Genomic DNA, 24,268 nt, shown 5'->3' with positions numbered 1-24,268 from the left:
CAAATTCAAAACAAAAGCTATGCTAAATGTCAGAAGTTGAGAACAGTTTGGAAAGGACGTTCATAAAGATAGATCCCTCAGGGATACTGAGTTTTAATAGCTGAAAACTAAGTCACTATACTGAAAAAAGTCTGTGTGCTTTTACCCCCTTGTCCACCAGAGGGAGCATCACATCTAAGTTAGAGTCTCAATGGGGAACTCCCCGATGGAAAGGGGAAATCATCTAAAACTCGATCGACAAAAATTTCAGATGTAGCATTTACAGAATTAAACATGAAACCAAATCATAGCATCCAAAAAAAATTGAAATGTAATTATTTATCAAATAATTGGACTGCTTAGAACTATAATACTTACAGAAATCCATTCATCTGTTCAACATAAATACACAAGCGACACAGATATCCTGAAAGTCTACACAGCAAACGCATGTTGATGCAGTAATTCTGTGCTGCAGCACAAAACTCTGCAATGCTAACAAGCTCCCACTGGTAATGCGGCTGCTGATCCCCAGACTGCACTTGGTGTCCCAAGAACTGATGATATCATAAACTGAATTTCCAAACACATGTGTTTTAACTCTTAAAGTTAGGAAACTGGTAATGAGTGGGACCCTAAATTTGGGATGCAAACCCATGAAACCTGATGCCTTAAACTCCTAAATTCTGTTGAATTTCCTTTACCAGGAAAAACATCCTTAAGAGGGTGGTCTCCCTTTGCCTGAAGAACCTGCAATGGTCCCCCCGTATGGTAAGTGTCCTGTGAAGGACCGCTGGACCTGCTCTGTAACTACCTTCACCATCTCCCAGTGCTTTAGATCCATGACTCAAGTCCCAGCTGACCCCAAAGAATAAAGCAGAGAACGACGACCCACTGGGGCAGCGGGGTGGCACAGTTATGCTTCCAACTCTTGATTTCAGCTCAGGTCATGATCTCAGGCTTGTGAGATGGAGTCCCAAGTCAGGCTCCATGCTCAGCAGGGAGTCTGCTTGAGATTCTTCCCTCTCCCTCTCCCCCTCTTGGGTGTGCACTAAAATAAATTAAAAAAAAAAAAGTGTAGGGTACCTGTGAGGCTCAGTCGGTTAAGCATCTGCCTTTGGCTCAGATCATGATCTGAGTCCTGGGATTGAGCCCCGCATCTCCCTCTCCATCCACCCCCACTCCTGCACACTCTCAGGTAGATGACTAAGATCTCTGGGGGAAAAAAACTGTGACTCAATAGGAGATTCATCACACACCAAAAGAACTGCAAGATTCTGGCAATTTATATCAACAAAAACTTGAGGAACACATATGGGAAAGGATCCTCGGAGTTTGGATTCAGGAGGAAGACAATGCTGGATTAGGCTGAATTTATTGCTAGGGGTGCACTAAGCAGAAACCGTGGATTCAACAGGTTGGCTCAAGCAGCTAGGAACACCTAATAGTTTGCTTGGTTGGTTTACTGAAACCTAGACCTAAAGGTAGCCTACACTAAATGAAGATGAAACGTCAAAAGTTCTTTGGGTACTGAGGTCTTCCTGATGGCTTAAGGAGATCAGAATACTGAGTGGATTTCGTATGAAGACCTGTTTACTCTCAACCATGTCCCTGGGAGGATCCAGAAAACATTCCATTCACCAAGCTAAGATAAATATATTCATGAGCGGAAACCTGGCCGCCTTTCAGATCTCCGGTATGGCTAGACTTCATAGGCCAGGAATAAAAGTGGTGTAAATCCTGCCATCAAACTGACTCCCTAAATTAAGCAGCAGATAATGGGATCCTGTGGGGTCAGGAACCAAGTGGCAGCACTTACTCACCAAAGACAAGGTGGGAATGAACACAATAATGACAACCAAAACAGTACCCCGAAAGGTTTAAACTGCAAAGATCTCTGACACTGGCTAAGAAATCAGTGCCCTTAGAACTGAAACAGATGGGCAATCTAGTGAAGTCTTGATTAGTATGAGTGGAAAAACTCTAGAAGTATGATTTAAACCACCAAAAAAGTAAAGGTGTGGTCCCTCTACCAATCCCCAGATGGGAGCCACTTCAGAGACCCAGAGTCTCTGGAATGAAGAGAAGGTCAGGTCCCTTAAGGAAGAACTCTACCACAGAGCCAAATATGGATACTGTAAATTTTCCTCCTAGGCTTCCCCAAAGAGATCAACAGCCATTTATAACGATGACTTTGTACTGGGGAAGAGGACATAAGCAGTCCTCAGGAGGATTACTAGACACTGGCTCTAAACTAGAGTTAATTCCTAAAGACTCAAAATACCACTTTGGTCCAAACTTTCAGGAACAGCAGCTTACGGAAATCAGAGGATCAATGCAGACTGGGCTCAGATTTATCTCAGAGTGGATCCAACAGATCCCAAATCCACCGTGCAGTTAGATTCTGCCAAAAAGCACAGTTGGAACAGACATCCTTAACAACTGTCAGAATCCCCTCTCTTGGGGCGCCTGAGGGACTCAGTCGGTTGGGCATCCAACTCCTGATATTGGCTCAGGTCATGACATCAGTGTCATGGGACTGCGCCCTGAGTTGGACTCAGTGCTCAGCATGGAGTCTGCTTGAGAGTCTCTAAAATAAACAAAACCTTAAAAAATAAAATAAATAGGGGTGCCTGGGTGGCTCAGTGGGTTAAAGCCTCTGCCTTCAGCTCAGGTCATGATCTCAGGGTCCTGGGATCGAGCCCCGCATCGGGCTCTCTGCTCAGCAGGGAGCCTGCTTCCTCCTCTCTCTCTCTGCCTGCCTCCCTGCCTACTTGTGATCTCTGTCAAATAAAAAAATAAAATCTTAAAAAATAATAAATAAAATAAAATAAATAAAATCTTAAAAAAAAAAAAAGAAACAGCAGCAGCCCCTCTAATCTCCTACCCATACAGTAATGACTAGTGTGGTATAAACTGCATATGAAAGCCACTGGAACTCCCTTTACCTACCTAAACAGTAAACCAAAACCAATACTGCATTGCTCGAGGACTTCTGCCACAATCAATGATGTGAGAGATGCAAAGGTGCTGATTTCCTTTCACATCCTCATTTAACGTGATTTGGCCAACGTAGTAGACAAGATCTTGGAGAATGACCATGTGTTTTCAGTTGTGCACAGGATAGTTAGGTGAATGAACCTAATATTGTCGCCAAGTATGGTTAAGGGTGGTTAAATAGGGGCCACTGGGTGGCTCAGTTGGTTAAGCGACTGCCTTCAGCTCAGGTCATGATCCTGGAGTCCCAGAATCAAGTCCCACATTGGGCTCCCTGCTTGGTGGGGAGTCTGCTGACCCTCTGACCCTCTCCCCTCTCATACTCTCTCATTCTCTCTCTCAAATAAATAAATAGAATCTTTAAAAAAAAAAAAAGATGGTTAAAAGGTATGCATGTGTGACAAGGGATGAAGAGCGGTGGCTTCTGTAGTCTATCAACATAGCAAGCTGGAACTACAATTCCCCAAAATTTCCTCTCTGTATGACTCTGAGTTAAGGTTGACCAAAAGAGATGTGTGCGATTTGGAAGGCAGAAGTAAAGCAACCAGCATCATCCTCTTCCTAGGGTGTGTAAGCCTTGTGTAGGGTACCAAGTACTGTTGCAGCCTGTGCACACTGTCACTATCTAATGGCTTGCCTTGTTGGCCTGGGATAGCAGGCAGGCCCTCTGTTCCTCCATCCCCCACGGTATCTCTTCCTGAACCTTCTCCAAGTTGTGGGGCCCAGTACGTGAACAGTTCTGTGGCAAAGAGCATTAGCAATTTCCTCAGGTCATCGGTGTCATTGAGGGGAAGGCAGTGACAGGCAGACACAGGTTTCAAGTTGTCCTCAATAGTTCCAGTTGGATTCCAATGTGTTTTTGCTTCCCCCAACGTGACATCCAGCTTTTTCTGCCAGCTCCACTGACTTCAGGGCCCACACAATTCAGAGGTAACAGCAACTTTACCAATTCCTAGAATTATGTAAGGTCTAATCTCTATAATCCTTTTCCTTTGTCATTCAGTGATTCTACTGCTCTGATCCCCAAAACTGATACGAGCCCTTTGTAGAAAAACTGACCAGTCCAAGAGAATAACCTGACAGTTGGGAGACACCAGATGACCAACTATATAGATACCCACTGGGCCAAAATCTGAACAAACACCCAGAGTTGTTCTTTTTCAATCTAAATCTTTTTAGTGCCTCATTCTTCAATATGACTAATCAAGAATGACCAGACATGGGGCACCTGAGTGGCTCAGTCATTAAGCATCTCTCTTCAGCTCAGGTCATAATCCTGAAGTCCTGGGATGGGGCCCCACATTGGGCTCCCTGCTCAGTGGGAGGCCTGATTCTCCCTCTCCTACTGCCCTTGCCTGAGTTCCCTCTCTCACTGTCTCTCTGTCAAATAAATACATAAAAACAGAATCTTTAAAAAATAATAATAACCAGACATTTGAGGACAGTTCTTCTATCTTTTCTTTTCTTCTATTTTTCTCATACAGAGTTTGAAACATTCCCAAAAGTAGAGAATAGTATAATGGAACCCCACACGTTCATCAACCAGCTTCAATACATGGATAATCTTATACAACCTATACTCTTCACCAATACCTCCCAACTATATTAAAGCAAACCCAAGTCTGTCACTTCATCCATTATCTACCTCAAAAAGATAACTTTTGTTTTTAACTTCTCATGTGGAAATAATTTCAGATTGATAATAAAAATTGCAAGATAGAGTAAAGAATTCCATTTGTCAGGGCACCTGGGGTGGCTCAGTGGGTTAAGCCTCTGCCTTCAGGTCAGGTTATGATCTCAGGGTCCTGGGATCGAGCCCCACACTGGCCTCTCTGCTCAATGGGGAGCCTGCTTTCTCCTCTCTCTGCCTGCCTCTCTGCCTACTTGTGATCTCTCTCTCTCTCTGTCAAATAAATAAAATCTTTAAAAAGAAAAAGAATTCCATTTGTCCTTCACAAGGACATCATATGATGCTTACAACTTACATAACCAAAGAACAGTTATCAAAATCAAAAACTTAATGCTAAATCTAATAATTTCTAATTTTATTGCATTATAATCAGAGAACAAAGTTGTTATTACCTGAGATTTCTTAAAACTTCCTTTACCATCTAATATAAGGTATACTTTTTTAACAGTTCTTGATTACTCAAAAATATGTAATCTCGGGATGATGCCTGAATGGCTCAGTGGGTTAAGCGCCTGCCTTCAGCTCAGGTCATGATCCCAGGGTCCTGGGATTGAGTCCCACCTCAGCCTCCTTGCTCAGTGGGGAGCCTGCTTCTCCCTCTGCCTGCTGCTCCCCCTGCTTGTGCTTCTCTCTCCCTCCCGCTGACAAACAAATAAATAAAATCCTTTAAAAAATGTGATCTCTGATACATATATAGTCTTCAATAATAAACTTAACTGGAAAACAAATTAACACCGATTCAATATTATTAACTATAGACTTCAAATTCCATCAATTGTCCCACTAATGTACAATTTTTTTTTATTTAAAGATGTTTATTTATTTACTTAATAAGTAGGCAGAGACAAGTAGGCAGACAGGAAAGCAGAGAGAGGGGGAAAAGCAAGCTCCCCGCTGAGCAGAGAGCCTGATGTGGGGCTTGATCCCAGGACCCTGAGACGATGACCTGAGCCAAAGGCAGACACTTACCCCACTGAGCCACCCAGGCGGCCCACACTGATGTCCAATATTTTTTTTAAGATTTTATAAATATAATCTTTATTTGACAGAGAGAGAGAGATCACAAGTAGGCAGAGAGGCAGGCAGAGAGAGAGAGGGAAGCAGGCTCCCTGCTGAGCAGAAAGCCCGATTCGGGGCTTGATCCCAGGACCCTGAGACCATGACCTGAGCCGAAGGCAGAGGCTTAACCCTCTGAGCCACCCAGGCACCCCAACGTCCAATTTTTACTCTAGGACCATACTTGGCAGGCTTTAGTTTTCGTGCTTCCTCGGTGTCCTTTAATCTGGAAGAGGTCCTTCAGTCTCTGTCATTCACCACCTGGATTCACTGGCAGAGTACTGCCTAGTTACTGTATACTACCCCTCAAACTGGTTTCCTCTGATGTTTCCTCATAATTAAATTCAGGTTACATTTTTTGACATCTAACATCAGAGAAGGGACGTTGTGTCGTGCTCAGTGCGTATCAGGAAGTACACCATCTCACTTTCCTATTATTAGTGTTCTTAACTTTGATCACCTGGTTAAAGTGACACCTGCTACGTTATTCTACTGTGAAGCTACTGTATTTCTTCCCTCACACTTAATAAGTATCTAGTAAGGGGGGGCGCCTGGGTGGCTCAGTGGGTTGAGCCGCTGCCTTCGGCTCGGGTCGTGATCTCGGGGTCCTGGGATCGAGTCCCGTGTCGGGCTCTCTGCTCGGCAGGGAGCCTGCTTCTCTCTCTCTCTCTCTCTCTCTCTCTGTCTGCCTGCCTCTCTGTCTACTTGTGATCTCTGTCAAATCAATAAATAAAATCTTTAAAAAAATAATAATAAGTATCTAGTAAGGAAACTAAAAATTGTGGATTTTTTTTATAAAAGATTTTATTTATTTGCTTATTTGAGAGAGAGAGAAAGGTCAGACGGGGTAGGGGAAGAGGGAAAAGCCAACCTCCAGCTGAGCAGGGAGCCCAATGCAGGGCTCATCCCAAGACCCGGGGATCACGACCTGACCCAAGGCTGATACTTAACTGACTGAGCCACCCAGGCACCACTGTAAATACCTATTTCTGATCATACTTTTGCACACTCATTTTAGCATCCACTGATTATTCCTGTCTAAAAGTTACAGATTAGACTGTTTCTGAGATACAATCCAACTCATTCTATCCTTAGCTCCACTAGCATCTTATTTTTTTTTTAAGATTTTATTTATTTATATGACAGAGAGAGAGAGATCACAAGTAGACAGAGAGGCAGGCAGAGGGAGAGGGGACAAGCAGACTCCCTGCTAAGCAGAGAGCCCAATGCGGGACTCAGTCTCAGGAACCTGAGACCATGACCTGAGCCAAAGGCAGAGGCTTAACCCACTGAGCCACCCAGGCGCCACTACTAGCATCTTAAAAACTTAATCTTGGGGTGCTTGAGTGGCTTAGCAGTTGGGCGTCTGCCTTCAGCTCAGGTCACCAGCCCTGCATTGGGTTCCCTGCTTAGCAGGAGACCTGTTTCTCCCTCTCCCACTGCCCCCTGCTTCTGTTTCCTCTCTCTGTGTGTCTCTCTCCGTCAGATAAATAAAATCTTAAAAAAAAAAAAAGAAAAAAGAAAAAAGAAAGAAAGAAAAACTTCATCTTTATTTGGTTAAGCTGTTAAAAATTTTAGACAAGACTGGGATAGGGGAAATAATTTGCAATAAATACCCCACTGATTAATATTTATGGTGAGGGGCGCCTGGGTGGCTCAGTGGGTTAAAGCCTCTGTCTTCAGCTCAGTTCATGATCCCAGGTTCCTGGGATGGAGCCCCACATCCCACTCTCTGCTCAGCAGGGAGCCTGCTTCTCCCTCCCTCTCTCTGCCTGCCTCTCTGACTACTTGTGATCTCTGTCTGTCAAATAAGTAAATAAATAAATCTTTAAAAAATACAAATATGTTTCATGGTGAAACACAGTTTTATTTTAACGATGCTCTTTACCGAAGTAAACAAGCCTGAAATATAAGACCTATATACAAGTTGGTTCTATAGTCTCTCTTAAGTAAATTTATAGTGAAACATTAATAAGTCAAAAAAAATCATGACCCTCCACAGATGATGAAAATGCCTTTGGCAGAATCAACACCTGTTCTTAATTAAAAACTCTTGAAAAATAGAAAAAAAAATTAATTAAAAAAATCTTCCTTAACATGATACAATATATATCCCTCAGTCCTAAATCCAGAATCTTACTTAATAAGTAAGCCCCAGGGAGACCAGGAACAATACAAGAACCCCCACTACCTCCACTACTATTTAACATTACTCTGGAAGCATTACTCAGAGTATATTAGCCTGGAAAGAACAATGAGAGGCATAAAAGTTAAAAAAGAAATGAGACTGCATATCTGAAGATGACATGAGTACTCCCAGCTATTAAATTCTCTGTAACTGAAACAGTGTGATACAAGTACGAGTATACAGACCAGTGAAACAGAATAGAAAGCTCAGAATTAGAGCCAATTAGTACACGATCTATAATACAAACACTGTTTTTGACCCAATGATTTGCTCTAACGTTTTTTATTAATGGTGATGGGATTAACAGCCATTTAGAAAACAGTAAAATTAGATTCACACCGGGGCACCTGGGTGGCTCAGTTGGTTATGCATCTGACTTGATTTCAGCTCAGGTCATGATCTCAGGGTTGTTAGATGAAGCCCCACATCCAGCTCTGTGCTGGGCATGGAGCCTACTTAACATTCTTTCTCACTCTCCCTCTGCCCCTCCATCCCGACTCTGCATTTTCTCTCTCTAAAACAACAAAAAAATTAGATCCATACCTTATACCATACATACTAAATTCTAAATGAATCAGCAATGGGGGCGCCTGGGTGGCTCAGTGGGTTCCAAATCTGCCTTCGGCTATTGAGCCATGCCTAGGGCTCTGCTCAGCAGGGAGCCTGCTTCCCTTCCTTTCTCTCTCTGCCTGCCTCTCTGCCTACTTGTGATCTCTGTCAAATAAATAAATTTAAAAAAATATATATTTTTTAAGATATATATAGACAACTCACAAAAACATATACATATGTACTTTACATATACGAAAAAATGTGTAACAGGGGTGCCTGGCTGGATATATCAGTAGAGCATGCAACTCTTGATCTCAGGGTCATGAGTTCAAGCCCCACACTGGTCACAGAGTTTCCTTACAAAATAAAAAAGGAGGAGCAGCTTGGTGGCTCAGTCAGTGAAGCTTCTGCCTTCAACTCAGGCAATGATCCCAGAGTCCTGGAATTGAGCCCCACACTGGGCTCGAATGCCCAGCTCCTGCTGGCCAGGGAGTCTGTTCCTCCTTCTATCCCTCTCCCTACTCATGCTTGCAGTCTCTCTCTCTCTCTGAAAGAAATAAAATTTTTAAAAGAATAAAATAGGACCGCCTGGATGGCTCAGCTGGTTAAGCATCTGCCTTTAGCTCAGGTCATGATCCCAAAGTCCCAGGATTGAGGCCTGTATTGGGCTCCCTGTTCAGCAGGGAGTCTGCTTCTCCTTCTCCCTCTGCTCCTCCCCTCTGCTCATACTCTCTCTCTCTCACTGACTCTCTCAAATACTCAAGAAATAGGGGCCCCTGGGTGACTCAGTGGGTTAAGTCTCTGCCTTCAGGCTCAAGTCATGATCTCAGGATCCTGGGATTAAGCCCCGCATTGGGCTCTCTGCTTAGCAGGGAACCTGTCTCCCCCCACCCACACTCTACCTGCCTCTCCACCTACTTGTGATCTCTGTCAAATAAATAAATAAAATCGTAAAAAAATAAATAAATAAATAAAACCTCTAAGAAATAAATAATTAAATAAATAAAAGCGTTTATTTTTTTTACAGATTTCATTTACTTGAGAGAGCATGAGAAAGGGGAGGGTCACAGCAAGAAGCAGACTCTCCGCTGGTCAGGGAGCCTATGTCCCCCTCCTGGGACTCCAGGACCATGACCTGAGCCAAAGGCAGTCACCCAACCAACTGAACCACCCAAGTGCCCCAAAAATAAGAACGTTTAAAAAAAACAGATGTTTGGGGTGCCTGGGTGGCTCAGTGGGTTAAAGCCTCTGCCTTCAGCTCAGGTCGTGGTCCCAGGGTCCTGGGATCGGGCCCCATATCGGGCTCTCTGCTCAGCAGGGAGCCTGCTTCCTCCTCTCTCTCTGCCTGCTTCTCTGCCTACTTGTGATCTCTGTCTGTCAAATAAATAAATAAAATCTTAAAAAAAAAAATTTAAAAAAAAAAACAAAAAAACAGATGTTTAATTTACTGATAATACAACTTAAATGCATAATGAAACTAAACTAAGACACCACTTCTCACCCATCAGACTGGCAAAACTTTAATAGCCAGAAATTCAAAAGCCTAACCAGATACTTAGTCTACAAAGCTGAGGGAAACAAGCACTCTTATACATTACTAGTAGAGATGTAAAATGGTACCATCCCACATAGCTATTAACATTCTGACTTAGCACTCCCACTTCCAGAAATTTATACTGAATATACACCTGCAACAAAACAAAAATATGTTTATATGCAAAGTTATTATTCATTACAGCATTATTCACAATTGCAAAATACTAGAAATTACATAAACGGTCAAGCAGAGGAAATTAGAAACTATGGCACATACACAAAACAGAGTATTACAGAGCTATAAAAAAGAAAAATATTCTACAAATATGATATGGAGTGATTTCCACTAGATTTTTAAAGATTTTATTTATTTATTTGACAGAGATCACAAGTAGGCAGAGAGGCAGGCAGAGAGAGAGAGGAGGAAGCAGGCTCCCTGCTCAGCAGAGAGCCCGATGCGGGGCTCGATCCCGGGACCCTGAGATCATGACCTGAGCCGAAGGCAGAGGCTTTAACCCACTGAGCCACCCAGGTGCCCCATGGGCCCATTCTTATTCTTGCCACTTTTCTGTAAATTTGAAATTCTTTCCCAACAAAAGTATTTAAAAAAATCTTAAATATAATGGAAAGAGGTTACTTTTTCATGAAAGTAGCTAGAGAAGCATACAATAATTGCAAATACCAAAATCATGGTATGTTCAAAATGATCTTAAAAATAACTCCAGGGGCTCCTGGGTGGCTCAGCTGGTTAAGCAACTGCCTTTGGCTCAGGTCATGATCCTGGAGTCCCGCATCGGGCTCCCTGCTCAGCAAGAAGTATGCTTCTCCCTCTGACCCTCCCCCTTCTCATGCTCTCTCTCTCTTCTTCTCTCTCTCCCTCTCAAATAAATAAATAAAATTTTTTTAAGATTTTATTTATTACTTATATGACAGTCAGAGATCACAAGTAGGCAGAGAGGCAGGCAGAGAGAGAGGAAGGGAAGCAGGCTCCCTGCTGAGCAGAGAGCCCGATGCAGGGCTCGATCCCAGGACCCTGGGATCCTGACCTGAGCCAAAGGCAGAGGCTTTAACCCACTGAGCCACCCAGGCGCTGCTAAATAAAATATTTAATAAAAAATAATAAAATAACTCCTGATTCTAGGATGCCTCGGTGGCTCAGTCAGTTAAGCATCTGCCTTCAGCTCCGGTCATGATCTCAGGGTCCTGGAATCGAGCCCCCGCAGGCTCCCTGCTCAGCGGGGCATCTGCTCTCCTTTTCTCTTTGCTCCTCTCCCCACTTGCGCTCTCTGCTCTCAATAAATAAATAAAATATTTAAAAAACAAAAATAACTCCAGGTTCTGAGTTCATTTATTTTCTGCACATACAATAATAAATTACAGCCCATGATACATGAAAGAATACAGATGTACTTAGGAATAATTTAACACTTGACTATAAATGTAGACTTCCTAGTTCCTTTTCACCATATTCAGTGCTATTTCAGGATGCTAGAGTATCCGTTTGACAAGTGCTTTTACTGAATACTTAGAGTGGGCTACATGCCATTTAATTTAACCCTTTCTTAAGTCTTTGCTACTCATGTGTAATCAGCAAACCAGCACCTTTAGCTTGTCAGAAATGCAGAATCTCACACCCAACCCAGACCTTACTGAATCACAATCTACACTTGAACCAAACCTGTGAGAGATTTATTTGCACATTAAAGTTCAAGAAGAGCTGCTCTTAGTGACTTAACAGGGGTTTATCTCTAGCTCCCACTAACTCTGAGGCACGAAGTGCAATTCCCCAGAGCAGCTCTCCTCCATGACATGACTCATGCCTGTTTCTCCAAACCTACTCATGGCCTCCACAGTCTTCAAGGCAAGGAATAGAGGGCAGGAAGAATGCACAGGATGTTTCATGGCAGACTCAGAAATGGCTTGTATAATCTCCAGCCCACACTCCACTAGCCAAAAAGGAATCACAGGACCCCAGTCAAACTGCAAGGGGGCTAAGAAACAGAGTCATCTTGTCTGCTCACGGGGCCAGGGTCGGGGGAGGTGATGAATAAAGTTTAGTAATGAGTACTGAGATGTCTCAGGAATACCAAGGAAAAGTTAAACAACAGGCTTGAGCAGAGGCAGACTATCATTAGGACTATGAACAGGAGTTCTACTTCTCTCAGTTCAAATTCTAAAGCCACTGGGGCCAGCCAATGAACTAACTCACTTTCTGTCAAGAGGTTCACTCTTAGTCTAATCAACTGATTTAAAAAAAAAAAAAAAAAGAAAAGTGCCTAAGCTGGCAAGCATTTGTAAGGAGTCTTCATCCCAAGCAGCACACACCATTTCTTACAATTTCAAAATGAAACAAAATCTAAGAAAGATGTTCTCAAAGTTTATTTAAAATTTTAATTATAAAAAAAGGATACAAGCTTGGGGGGGGGGATACAAAATATAAAAAGTACAAAGGAATATCTTCCCTCCCACCTCTAAGTCCTATTCTCTAGAAGTAATCACATTCTGGGTGTTCTTCCAAACTTTTCCTATACATACAAGTACATACACACCCACATACACACATACAAAGATTTATTTAAAATATATACATTGTTCTACAACTTTATTCACCTAGCAGTGTGTCATGGACAGCCGTCCAAATGTATAAAAATGGATCTACTTCCATCTGAACAGCTGGACAGTATAACATGGCTACACCATAACTTAACCAGTCCCCTATTAATAGACATTAAAATTTTCTCTCCCTTTTTGGGGCACCTGGGTGGCTCCATGGGTTAAGCCTCTGCCTTTGGCTCTGGTCCTGAACTCAGGGTCCTGGGATTGAGCCCCACATCGGGCTCTCTGCTCAGTGGGGAGCCTGCTTCCCCCCTCTCTCTGCATGCCTCTCTGCCTACTTGTGATCTCTCTCTCTCTGTTAAATAAATAAAATCTTAAAAAAAACATTTTCCCTCCCTTTTTAATTATCAAACTGCTATACTAAGCATCGTTGTGCAGCCACTGTTATTTGTAATTCTGTCAGAATTCCACCAAGCAGGGCTGAGAAAACCTAGTGTTCAGTTGACAGGTCCTATCAAATTGCACTCCTGCAAGTATATTAATGTTCTGTATTTGTGTTTATAAGGAACATAATAGATACTTTTTTGGGGTTGTTATGAGAATTAAGTAAAGTAATACAAAGTAAAGCACTTAAAATCATGCCTGGTATTGCTAAGTGATAATAAATATTAGCTACTGAATAATAATATTCAATCATCATATATTGTGGTGACAAGTAAATGGAAGCTAGCTCTCTTACTTTCCCTTGATAATCAAGGTGAATCACCATCCCATATTTGGCCGTATCCGATACAGGGGAACCATCTCTCCTTGACTGCTAAACAATTAGAACGAGCCTAAAGTTAGACGATGAGAAGCAAAAATTGACTAACTCACCCAACTAGGAAGCACTAAGTCCACACCTTCATTCCTGATCCCAAATATATCCTGATTTATTGAGAAAACCAGAACCAAATTTTGTTCACTGGATCACAGCATACACTAGGAACAAACCTCAGCCTCTGAAAATGATTTAAAAAAAAAAGTCCAAGAGCGCCTGGGCTGCTCAGTTGGTTAAATGTCCAACTCTTGACTTCAGCTCAGGTTTTGATCTCAGTGTCCTGAGTTCAAGTACTGCACTGGATTCCACACTGGGCATGGAGACTACTTAAAAAGCAAAAAAAAAAAAAAGACATGTCCACTGTTTTCTTTTTAAATTTTTAAAATATTTTATTTATTTATTTGACAGAGAGAGAGATCAAAAGTAGGCAGAGAGGCAGGCAGAGAGAGAGGGGGAAGCAGGCTCCCTGCTGAGCAAAGAGCCCGATGCAGGGCTTCATCCCAGCACCCTGAGATCATGACCTGCGCCAAAGGCAGAGGCTTAAGCCACTGAGCCACCCAGGTGTCCCATGTCCGGTGTTTTCTAACAGTAGTTCTCAAAATACAGTCCAGGGACCACTGGAAGTCCCCAAAGCTCTTTCAGGAGACCCATGAAGTCAAAACTATTTTCATAATAATACTAACACCTTTTCTGCCTTTTTTATTCTCATTCTCCCATGAGTGTACAGTCGAGTTTTCTAGAGGCTATATGACATTTTGTAAAATACTGAATGCAGAAGCAGTTATGGGAATCCAAAGGTCTTCTATTAAGCCAGACATTAAAGAGATACACAAAAATGTCAAGCAAGCAACTCTCTGTGTTCTTTTGTTTCAGAAAATATAGTCTGTTTCACTAAAAACTTTAAAATGTAATAACTGTTTAAATACATATTTTCAAAAGTTATCAGTTTTAATTTTTTATGCAATAAAATCATAGAGGTAGCCATGTAAGTAAAGTACTCAGAGTAAAACCTATTCAGAGTCCTAAATAACTGTTAGATCCCCTCCAATGAAATCCTTCTCAATTTTTAGGAGTGTAAAGGAGTTCTGAGACTGAAAAGCTTGAGAAACACAGCTCTATGTTATCAGTTGTCTCAAATGACAGTGTATGTCAACAGCAGTCAAACCACAGGTTTTAGTCCATTGCTTCAATTGTCCTGTGAAAGTCAGAGGCAACCAGATAAGGTCTACAGAAGCCTGTCAGTAGGTCTCAGAGATGGCAGCACAGTAGAGAAGGCTGATCAAAGGGCAGGAAAAGTTCCAAAAAGAACAAATCAGTGATCCCTCCCCATTACGAAAGGGTCTACGATAAAAACCTGACACCAGCTGGCTGGCTGGTCCCAAAGATGTGTTGCCATTTGGGGAACTCAGGATCCTCCTCTATTGGTGGCAAACCAGGCACTCTGTAGTAGTAGAAGCCACATCGCCCCTGGTGAGGCCAACTGTACTGCTGAGTTCCAGGCACCAGTCTCCACCCCACAGCTGCTCTGTTCCTGCGTGCTCTGAACAATCGCCAGGTTGTCTGAAGAAGGAGAAAAACTTACTGCTATCCACAAAGCAGGTCATCCTGTCTGATTAAGAACATCCTCTGCTGTAGCATTCACATGGACCAAATGTTTTCAGGCTCAGGGCTCTGCCATACAGCCCTTTCCCAAACCTCCTTGCAGAAGAAAAGGAAGAAGCAAAAGAAACAGGAATTATAACTCCGACTTAAAAAGAAAAATGAAAGTCATATCCACAGTCCTTTCCCAACCCACCTCATTATCAATCCTTCCTTGACCCTCAGGTATCTCCATTAGCCAGTGCCAGGCATCTGCAAATCCTGACTTCAAGCCATTTCTCAAGGTTCTACTCATTGAGGACCTTCACAGTTCACCCTCCACCTCCCCAAGGAGAGTCTGTAACAAGACAGCAGTTTGCCAGCACCTGGTACTGGCCTATTTCACAAAACCAGCCATAAACCCACAGAATGCCTTTCACCCATTATTTAAACAGAGGTGAGTGCCTCCCTGTCTCCATTTGGCTCTTCCTATCAGGCCCTTAAATCTTGGCTTACGAAGCAAATGTGAGAATTTTGCCTTTGTTGAAACTACTCATTCCAATACTTAATGTCAATGTTCTTGGTAACTTCACTTACTTAGAAAATTCACCTACAAAAAAGCGGAGGGGGAGGGGGGCGCAGGACCTGGCTGGTTCAGTCGGTTAAGCATCCAGCTCTTGATTTTGACTCCAGTCATGATCTCAGGTTGGTGAGATGGAGCCCCAAGCTGGGGCCCTGTGCTGGGTGTGTAGCCTGACTGGGATTCTCTCCCTCCCTCTCCCCTTCCCCACCCCACTCACACATGCACTCTCTCATTAAAAAGAAGAAAGAAAAGAGAAAAGAAAGGAAAGATCAATCGATCTAAGACCTCAGCCTCTGTTTCCCGATCATTTTAACAATCTTCTTCCCTATCTCAGGTACTTTCTGCCGTACCTTAAACCCTCTTGTTCCAACACATGCTACTATAAATACATATAAATAAATATAGATATAGATACATAGATGTATAGATATATCTCAAGTCCTCCCATTCTGACCACTCTACCTTTTCCTTGACCACACCATGTCCCCTAACCCCACAAGTCCATCACATTCCACTGTCCATCAACCTACCCTCCTTATAGCCTCAGTGCCTTGCTTGAAAATCATGGTGCCTGATTACCTCCCTTGCCTACAACTTCCACTTCCTTCTCCCACTCTCCATCCATTAAACTAACCTGGAAATCCTGGATAAACCCAAATTTCATAGTCAAGGAGCTGACCATGGAGAGAGAAAAAAGCACACCTGTGCTAATTGCTCTCACTCTAAATAAATGAACACAAGTTTTATGTGGACCCCCAGCACTTCCCAGCTATGCTACATTCCACGAGGCAATTCACTCTTCTAGAAGGGTATTTCAAACCTTCTCTTCTCTAAGACTGAGTTACTCAGCAACCACTTCCCTAGCTGTCCTCAAAACATTCCATCGCGGCTGCCACCTTCTCTAGCACTCTTCTTCCAACCTCAGTATATAAAGGTATTCCTGCCTTCCCCCAGGCTCAGTCCTTGGTGAAGATGGATTACATCAACTCACCACAGTGTCCTTTTCTTGCCCTTTATTGCCTGGTCATATCTACTCACACTGCAACTCAAATGTAGCTGCTTTATTTTCTATTAATTGATCAACTCTGTCTCATGGACATGGGTTGTTTTTTCTATACTTAGTCTAAACTTCCTCATGAACACTCACCCTAGGAAATAGCCAGAAACTTAAAATTTGCCAAATATCTCTGTCTCTTCCAGTTAATATTCAGACATTTAAGTTTAATTCCTTAACCAAGCTGGTTTAAATAGGTGCTTTCAGGTAAATTTTCTCCAAATGGGGCTTAAGGGACACAACCTTATGGTGGCAAGAAGACCTAGGATCTTGGTATTTCTGTGGATCTTCACTGACCTCTGCTGCAAAGAGGTGATCATGTCCCATACCTGGACTGTTGCCTTCTCACTTTCTGGGATGTCAGGCCTGCTCCCAGCACTGTATCCATGACCCCGACCTTCAGTCTGGAGTTGTGTGATGCCTGCTGTCCCACCAGCTCCTCCACATCCCACCCAGTGATACGAGAGCATTTCAGACTCCCCTGCTACCACAGGCTCATCTGTCTAGCCACTTCCTTCTACCACTGCTGTGCTATATCCCCAAGATGGAACAGCACCAACCCGCACAGCTATCCCCCGGCTTAAGATTCCAAATAAGGAGCACAGCCAAAGGCCTTCTACTTTTGACTGACCCCTCAACCTACTGAACACGCTCACCCCAACTCCAAAACTCGGGCCAGACGAGGAAACTCAAAACAGATACTTCAAGGGCAGCTCTGTCAGTGGAATGTGTAACTCTTGATCTTAGGGTTTTGAGTTCAAGCCCCACACTGGGTATAGAGATTACTTTTTAAAAAAAGATCTTTCATGGCACCTGGGTGGCTCAGTGGGTTAAAGCCTCTGCCTTCGGCTCAAGTCATGATCCCGGGGTCCTGGGATTGAGCCCTGAGTCCAGCTCTCTGCTTAGCGGGGAGCCAGACCCCCCCCCCCGCCTGCCTCTCTGCCTACTTGTGATCTCTGTCTGTCAAATAAATAAATAAATAAAAATATTTTTTAAGAATTAAATTAAATTAAATTTTTAAAAAAGATGGTTCCAAAAAATCCCCAAACTTGTATTTCTCATAATCTATTTTCCCTACCTTTGTCCCCTTTCTTCCCATAATTTACCAGGGCTTTCTCAGGGCTGGAAAAGATGAACTTTCAATTTCCAATTCATCCTCCTCCCTGACGGAAGGTACTAAGCCTCAAGCTCAGCCTTAATGATGGAAGAGAAATCATATCCTCTTTACCCAAGAAAAGAAACTATCACCAGAGTATATCAGAAGAAGTTCTTGATACCGAAACTACAGGCAACTTGTAACTTTAGAAAACAAAAACAAACATACGGTGACTTAAAATTGCCTTAAATACTATCCCTTCACAACTTTAACTGTTAGCATCTCCTGTGTGCTAGGCTCCAAGGATATAAGATTAGGGAACTGGGTCACTAAAGTGGGTAGACCTACAAACAAAATAATTACAATGGAATTTTATATGCTGGATTTATGAAAACGGAAAACACAAGTAACCCCTCTGTCAGTCTTTTCCAGGTCAAACTAAAGAGGTGAGCTACTGCAGAAAAAAGGATCATATAAATTATTTCAGGTCACAACTTTATATCATTTAATCTTTCTGCAATTTACATACTTCATTTTTTTTCTACTCACAAGATGAAAGACCAGTCCTTACTGAGAGGAAAAAGGGAAGAAAAGCCATGAAGCGGGTTCATTCAAGTTTCTCTATTAATAAAAATCAATATGCGAGAACTAAAGCCCTTTTCAAATAGCCCAAGACCAAAGGAAATCAGGTGGTAGAATGAAATAATAAATTATAATAAATCTGTTATTTTATGTTGCCACCCCCACCCAGACTGTTATTGCTACAAATGAGTATTTTCATCCCATTTAATTCAAATGGAAGACAGCAGAAAGGCAAGAACAGCTAGAGGAAAATTCAGCCAGATGTTCTTAACACAAACTAAAAAACTAAAAAACTTACTATGTGTCAGGCACTTGGGGCTACAAAAATTGAAAAGATGTAACACCTACTCTAGAGGCCTTCACAACTGATGATGAACAAACAAATTTTACTTACAAGGTGATAAAGAACACAGAAACTTTACCCCAGTGATGGTCATTCAATTGTAGTAGAAAACTGCATGAAATAATGCACCACAGTTTGATTTCTCTAACACTGTTTTCAGGCTGTGCTGATTCTCAACTAGGCACTGCAGAAATACTAACCACTGACGCAGAAGTGTTCATCGGAGCACCTACTACCACAGCTCAGGTCAGCTATACCAAAGTAAGGGCAAGTAAATAAATAAATAAGCGCAAATGTATTTTTTTGTGTAAAGCACTACTAAACAAGTGTGTATCAGTATGAAAACTCCTTTTGTTTTTGTTTGGGTGCTTGGTATTTACTGATATCCTTTTCTTACTTTATGTTTGCTAATTCCCCCATTATAATACATATTGGTGGGAACAAAGACTGCCTCCTTTCCTAAAAGCCAAGAAGTCCTAACAGTCACCTTCTCAAACTCTCTTGCAGCAAGGATGCAGGCAGTGACCCAATCTCAGCTAATCCAAGACACCACTGAGGATTTTGAATCAGAAGCTAATACCACAAAGAAGCATGGATGAGAAAGCATCGTTCCAACAATAATCCATTTCCCCAAAGCAGTGGCAAGAGTAACGGCAGCAGGGCCCAGGATCGCGGTGCTGGTAACACATGTGGGAGAAGCCAGCACTACCAGGCTGCATCACAAATGATGTACTCTTCAGGTCCCAACTCCCAACTACTTCTGAAGTGTAATTCTGACTATGGAACTCCCCTTGGTTCCTACCCACTTTCAGAACTGGGGTTCCTCCAGACCTCAAAGTAATGCTGAGATCTCCCCAATGCTCTTACCTGAAATTCCTTTTTTGCTTAAAGCATTACTAACCAAGTAATGTCTCGTTAATGAGCTATAGGAGTAATAGCCAACAGTAATGAAATAGCATAGTAAATAAAGAAGCGCCCCACCCACCAACAGCTGGGTCTGCATAGTCTACTTTGGAAAACAGACAATTTGTGTATCACATGACTCAAGTTCAGCTCTGGTAATTCAGTGAATCATCTGTCATCATGTATTAATTCCAAAACTTTTCCATCTCAACTATTAAATAACTTTGCCAGTCTGATCTCATCTGGAAGACAACCCACACCTCCTCTCTCCATCACCTACTATTACAGGGCAGCAAGTTCTCTACATTCGAACTTGAGATACACCCGCAGATGATTTAACAGGAGGAAGAAGAGCCCAGGTCTCCACTTTGCTTGAATAAGAATCAAAGATCTATAACTTTCAATTGGAGGCCTTCAGCAAATAGTCGAGTCCTAAATTAACTGTTTTCAAAACTTTTTTTTACGTTTTGACGTTTACAAAAACTCGAAAGTGCTCTCTCAACTGATTTTTTTACTGTTACTATTATGGTCATATCAGGAAGCTACAGATACAATTGTTACTATTACTTAGTAACTTTAAAATGCAAAGTTAAATAAATAAATTCCTCAATTACCAGTCAAATAAGGAACTGGTTAAGATTAATGGTCAAGGGGCACCTGGGTGCCTCAGTTGGTTAAGCGACTGCCTTCAGCTCAGGTCATGATCCTGGAGTCCTGGGATTGAGTCCCACGTCAGACTCCCTGCCCAGCAGGGAGTCTGCTTCTCCCGCTGACCTCTCTCCTCTCATGCGCTCTCTCTCTCTCTCTCTCTCTCAAATAAATAAAAAAATAAAAATCATTAAAAATTTAAAAAAAAAAAAAGATTAATGGTCAAACTACCGATCTGAATTCTGCAACTACCTCCTCACCTCCACCCACCCAAATCCCAGGCTAGGAGATCTGAAGGGTAGTCCTGCGAAAAATCATCCCACCCATCTCCTCTTTGGCAGAGAATAGGAGCTCAGTAACATTAGTTGCTTGACACAAGTCCTATGACTCTGTGTGTGTGTGTGTGTGTGTGTGTGTGTGTGTGTGTATACACACACACCGTGTTTCCATAAATTGCTTTAACATAGCACTTTACATTGGCCCAGGGCTTCCAGGCTTATGAAACACTTTCGCATGAATTCTCGCATCCCGAAAGGTGGTTAAGACTTAGACTTGCCTGCACAGCCATTAAATGCAAAGCACATCATGGAACCTCAGTAACTTAGGCTCCCACAGCACTGTACTGCACCTCAAGTTCAGCCCTTCGGATTCGCTGTAGGTAATTCTCGCTCTCACTGATGCGCTCCGTAGGGATGCCCCGTTCACGTCCAGAGCTCCGGGCGGAACACAACCTGGACCCTGGAAAGTGTTCGGTAAACACCGAGATTCTTCCGCCTCCCGCCAGCCGGGTCCTCTCCTGGCGGGTCCCGACTACCGAGCCCGGTGGGCACACATCCCTGCGCCCCCACCACCACCCCCAGCCAGCTGTGACCTCCGGGGCCGCACCGATGAAGCGTGCCGCCCAGGACACAGACTTCTGGTTCCCCAGTAAAATTAGCCGCAGCACAACGCGGCCCCTTAGCTCTGCCCCACCGGCTCCCTCCAGTTCCTACGGCAGCCCGGGGGCACGGGCGGGGGGTGCTAGCGGGTCCGGCTCGGCCCCACCGAGCGGCTGGGGCTGAGCCTGGGACGCCCCCCAGCCCCCCGCACCCAGCCCCCTGCCAGCCGCGACGCGCCCCGGGAAACGCGGGGCTGAGCACCTGGGCAGCAACCCCCAAACGGGCGCACCCACGACCGGGCAGGGTCCCGCGGCGGGCAGCCCCACTACGTCCCCCGCATGCCGAACCCACGCCGCCCGGGGCTCGGGTGGGCGACGGCGCTCCGCACGTACCCGAGGAGGCAGCGGTCGCAGACGACGCCACGACTCCCCTTGCACACCGTGTACGCCAAGGGATCCGAGCGGAAGAGCAGCTCTCCGGGGCGCAGCTGCGCCAAGGCGCGCAGCCCGTTTCCCCTGTTGGCGGTGCTGAACTTTTCCACCTTTGGGGGCTCCATCTCCTCAGGTCCGCACCTCAGCGGTCCGCCGCGTCCGGCAGCTACCGTCTCGCGCGCAGCCGGGAGCCGCGCGCCTGCGCCGTGCGCGCACGCGTACGCCCGAGGGGCGGGGCGGGTGCGCGGGGCCTCTGAGCATGCCCAGACCCGGTGCGGCGGAGAGGAGGGCTAGAGAGGCACGCGGGGGGAGGTTGTGCCTCCGGACCCCCAGGGCTGGCCACCGCCGGTCCCCAAGCCTCTCCGCGAGGAGTGGCGGTGTTACACACACTGGCCCAGCGGCTAATTATGATAGTTTGTATGCAGACGGAGAGGTGAGAGAACAGTGCGGTGGATACCTGTATACCCTCTTCCGAGATCAGACAGTTCTTGGCATTTCGCCATTTCTGCTCGTTTTCTCTCCCCAGGTATGTAGGTATTGTTGTTGAACCCCGTGAAAGGAAGTTGGTCTGTTATTGAATGGTTTAAAAGTAAGCTACAAACACCATGATCGCTCATAACTCATTTCTTAATTAAGTGCTGTCACATGTGCTGAGCAGAAGCCTGAGAACAAAGCAGAAGCTGATCCCTGCAACCCACCCGCCCCCCAACTCCTGGGTGGGTGGTGTGTGACAGTCCTCCAGGAAACTCCCAACTAGCTTCACGTTAATGCTTTGCTAGAGGGGAAAACAACCTTAGCTAGACAGTAGCAAGGCCTCCAGTGTCCATAGGGTCTCCTTTAGTTTGTGAAAAGTCCTTTTAGATACCTCCCTTTTTCCTTACCTCCCCTGACTCTCAGGTATATATATATAATCAACCATTCGACACAAACCCAGTACAGCAGCTCTTTCTGACCACAGGTCCCATCCCTGTGCTTTAATAAAATCACGTGGGTTTTTTTGCACCAAACACATATCAAAAATTTGTTCTTGGGGGCACCTGGGTGGCTCAGTGGGTTAAAGCCTCTGCCTTCGGCTCAGGTCATGATCTCAGGGTCCTGGGATTGAGCCCCACATCGGGCTCTCTGCTCAGTGGGGAGCCTGCTTCCCCCTCTGTCTCTGCCTGCCTTTCTGTCTGTGATCTCGCTCTCTCTCTGTCAAATAAATAAATCTTAAAAAAAAGAAAATTTGTGGGGCGCCTGGATGACTCAGTGGGTTAAGCCTCTTCCTTCGGCTCAGGTCTTGATCTCAGGGTCCTGGGATCGAGCCCCGCATCGGGCTCTCTGCTCGGCAGGGAGCCTGCTTCCTCCTCTCTCTCTCTCTGCCTACTTGTGATCTCTGTTGAATAAATAAAATCTTTTAAAAATAAATAAATAAATAAATAAATAAATAAATAAATAAAACTTAAAAAAGAAAATTTGTACTTGGTGGACTGGATTTCAACAACACTCCAAAATTCCGTCACATGTATGTCCTCGGAATAAAAACAATATCCTACAGGACTATAGTATGAGGGCACCTTGGTGGCTCTGTGGGTTGAGCATCAGATTCTTGGTTTCTGCTTATACAGGGATGTCAGGGTCATGAGATCAAGCCCCACTACAGGCTCCCCACTCAGGAGGGAGTCTGCTGTTCTCCCCTCTCCCTTTGTCCCCTCTGCCATAAATAAGTCTTAAAAAAATAAAAAACACAGTATCATTATTGATGTGGGAAACAAAGGCAGAAGAAAATTATTAAATTTCCTTACTACCTACAGCCCATTGACAAGTCCTTGAAACACACAGGGTGACATTCCTCTAGGGACTCAGCTGCCTCGATGTTAATACTTTGCTAACAGCAAAAGGCAATCTTATACCAACCCATCAGGATCCTGTAAGTCTACTTTAACATATAAAAATTCCTTTGGAGGGGGCGCCTGAGTGGCTCAGTGGGTTAAGCCTCTCCCTTCGGCTCAGGTCATGATCCCAGGGTCCTGGGATGGAGTGCCACATCGGGCTCTCTGCTCAGCAGGGAGCCTGCTTCCCTTCCTCTCTCTCTGCCTGCCTCTCTGCCTACTTGTGATCTATGTCTGTCAAATAAATAAATAAAATCTTTAAAAAAATAAAAAAATATAAATTCCTTTGGAGGGGCGCCTGGGTGGCTCAGTGGTTGGGTGTCTGCCTTCGGCTCAGGTCATGATCTTGGGATCCTGGGATCAAGCCCCACACTAGCCTCCCCGCTTACCGGGAAGCCTGCTTCTCCCTTTCCCACTCCTCCTGCTTGTGTTCTCTCTGTCAAGTAGGTAAATAAAATCTTGAAAAAAATAAATAAATAAATAAAAATTCCTTTGGAAACTTCCATTATCTCTACTCCCCAAGACGCACGTTGGCAATCATTCCCCAAGTATATGACCCACTGGATGTCATTTGGGAATGTAGGTGAGGTTTGGTGGGGTGAGATCCGAAGCCAATGACCAAGAAAATACTTGAGACATTTTTGGTGCAAAAGGGTGGTTTTATTAAAGAACAGGGAAAGAGGGGCGCCTGGGTGGCTCAGTGGGTTAAGCCGCTGCCTTCGGCTCAGGTCATGATCTCAGGGTCCTGGGATCGAGTCCCGCATCAGGCTCTCTGCTCAGCAGGGAGCCTGCTTCCCTCTCTCTCTCTGCCTGCCTCTCTGTCTGCTTGTGATCTCTCTCTGTCAAATCAATAAATAAAAATCTTTAAAAAAATAAAAAAAAAAAAAAAAAAAAAAAAAGAACAGGGAAAGAACCTGTGGGCATAAA

The 24,268-nt window shown here is 44.1% G+C and overlaps 1 protein-coding gene across 2 annotated transcripts in view; it reads right to left on the bottom strand.

Moving 5' to 3' along the window:
- The window catches only part of LOC116870774 (histone-lysine N-methyltransferase SMYD3-like), a 351,448-nt gene extending 329,799 nt beyond the window's left edge, over window positions 1–21,649 (bottom strand). For both annotated transcript variants that reach the window (XM_032862874.1, XM_032862875.1), the window contains exon 1: window positions 21,432–21,649. In XM_032862874.1, coding sequence (XP_032718765.1) covers window positions 21,432–21,595 — 164 coding nt within the window. In that variant the 5' untranslated portion in view covers window positions 21,596–21,649. The remainder of the gene's footprint in view (window positions 1–21,431) is intronic.
- Between the last annotated feature and the right edge of the window lie 2,619 nt (window positions 21,650–24,268).

The sequence above is a fragment of the Lontra canadensis genome, unplaced genomic scaffold (assembly GCF_010015895.1).
Source record: "Lontra canadensis isolate GAN:19392208 unplaced genomic scaffold, GSC_riverotter_1.0 scaffold24, whole genome shotgun sequence".
NCBI classification, from domain to species: domain Eukaryota; kingdom Metazoa; phylum Chordata; class Mammalia; order Carnivora; family Mustelidae; genus Lontra; species Lontra canadensis.
Note: the sequence above shows the minus strand (reverse complement) of the source record. Positions and strands in the feature narration are given on the sequence as shown.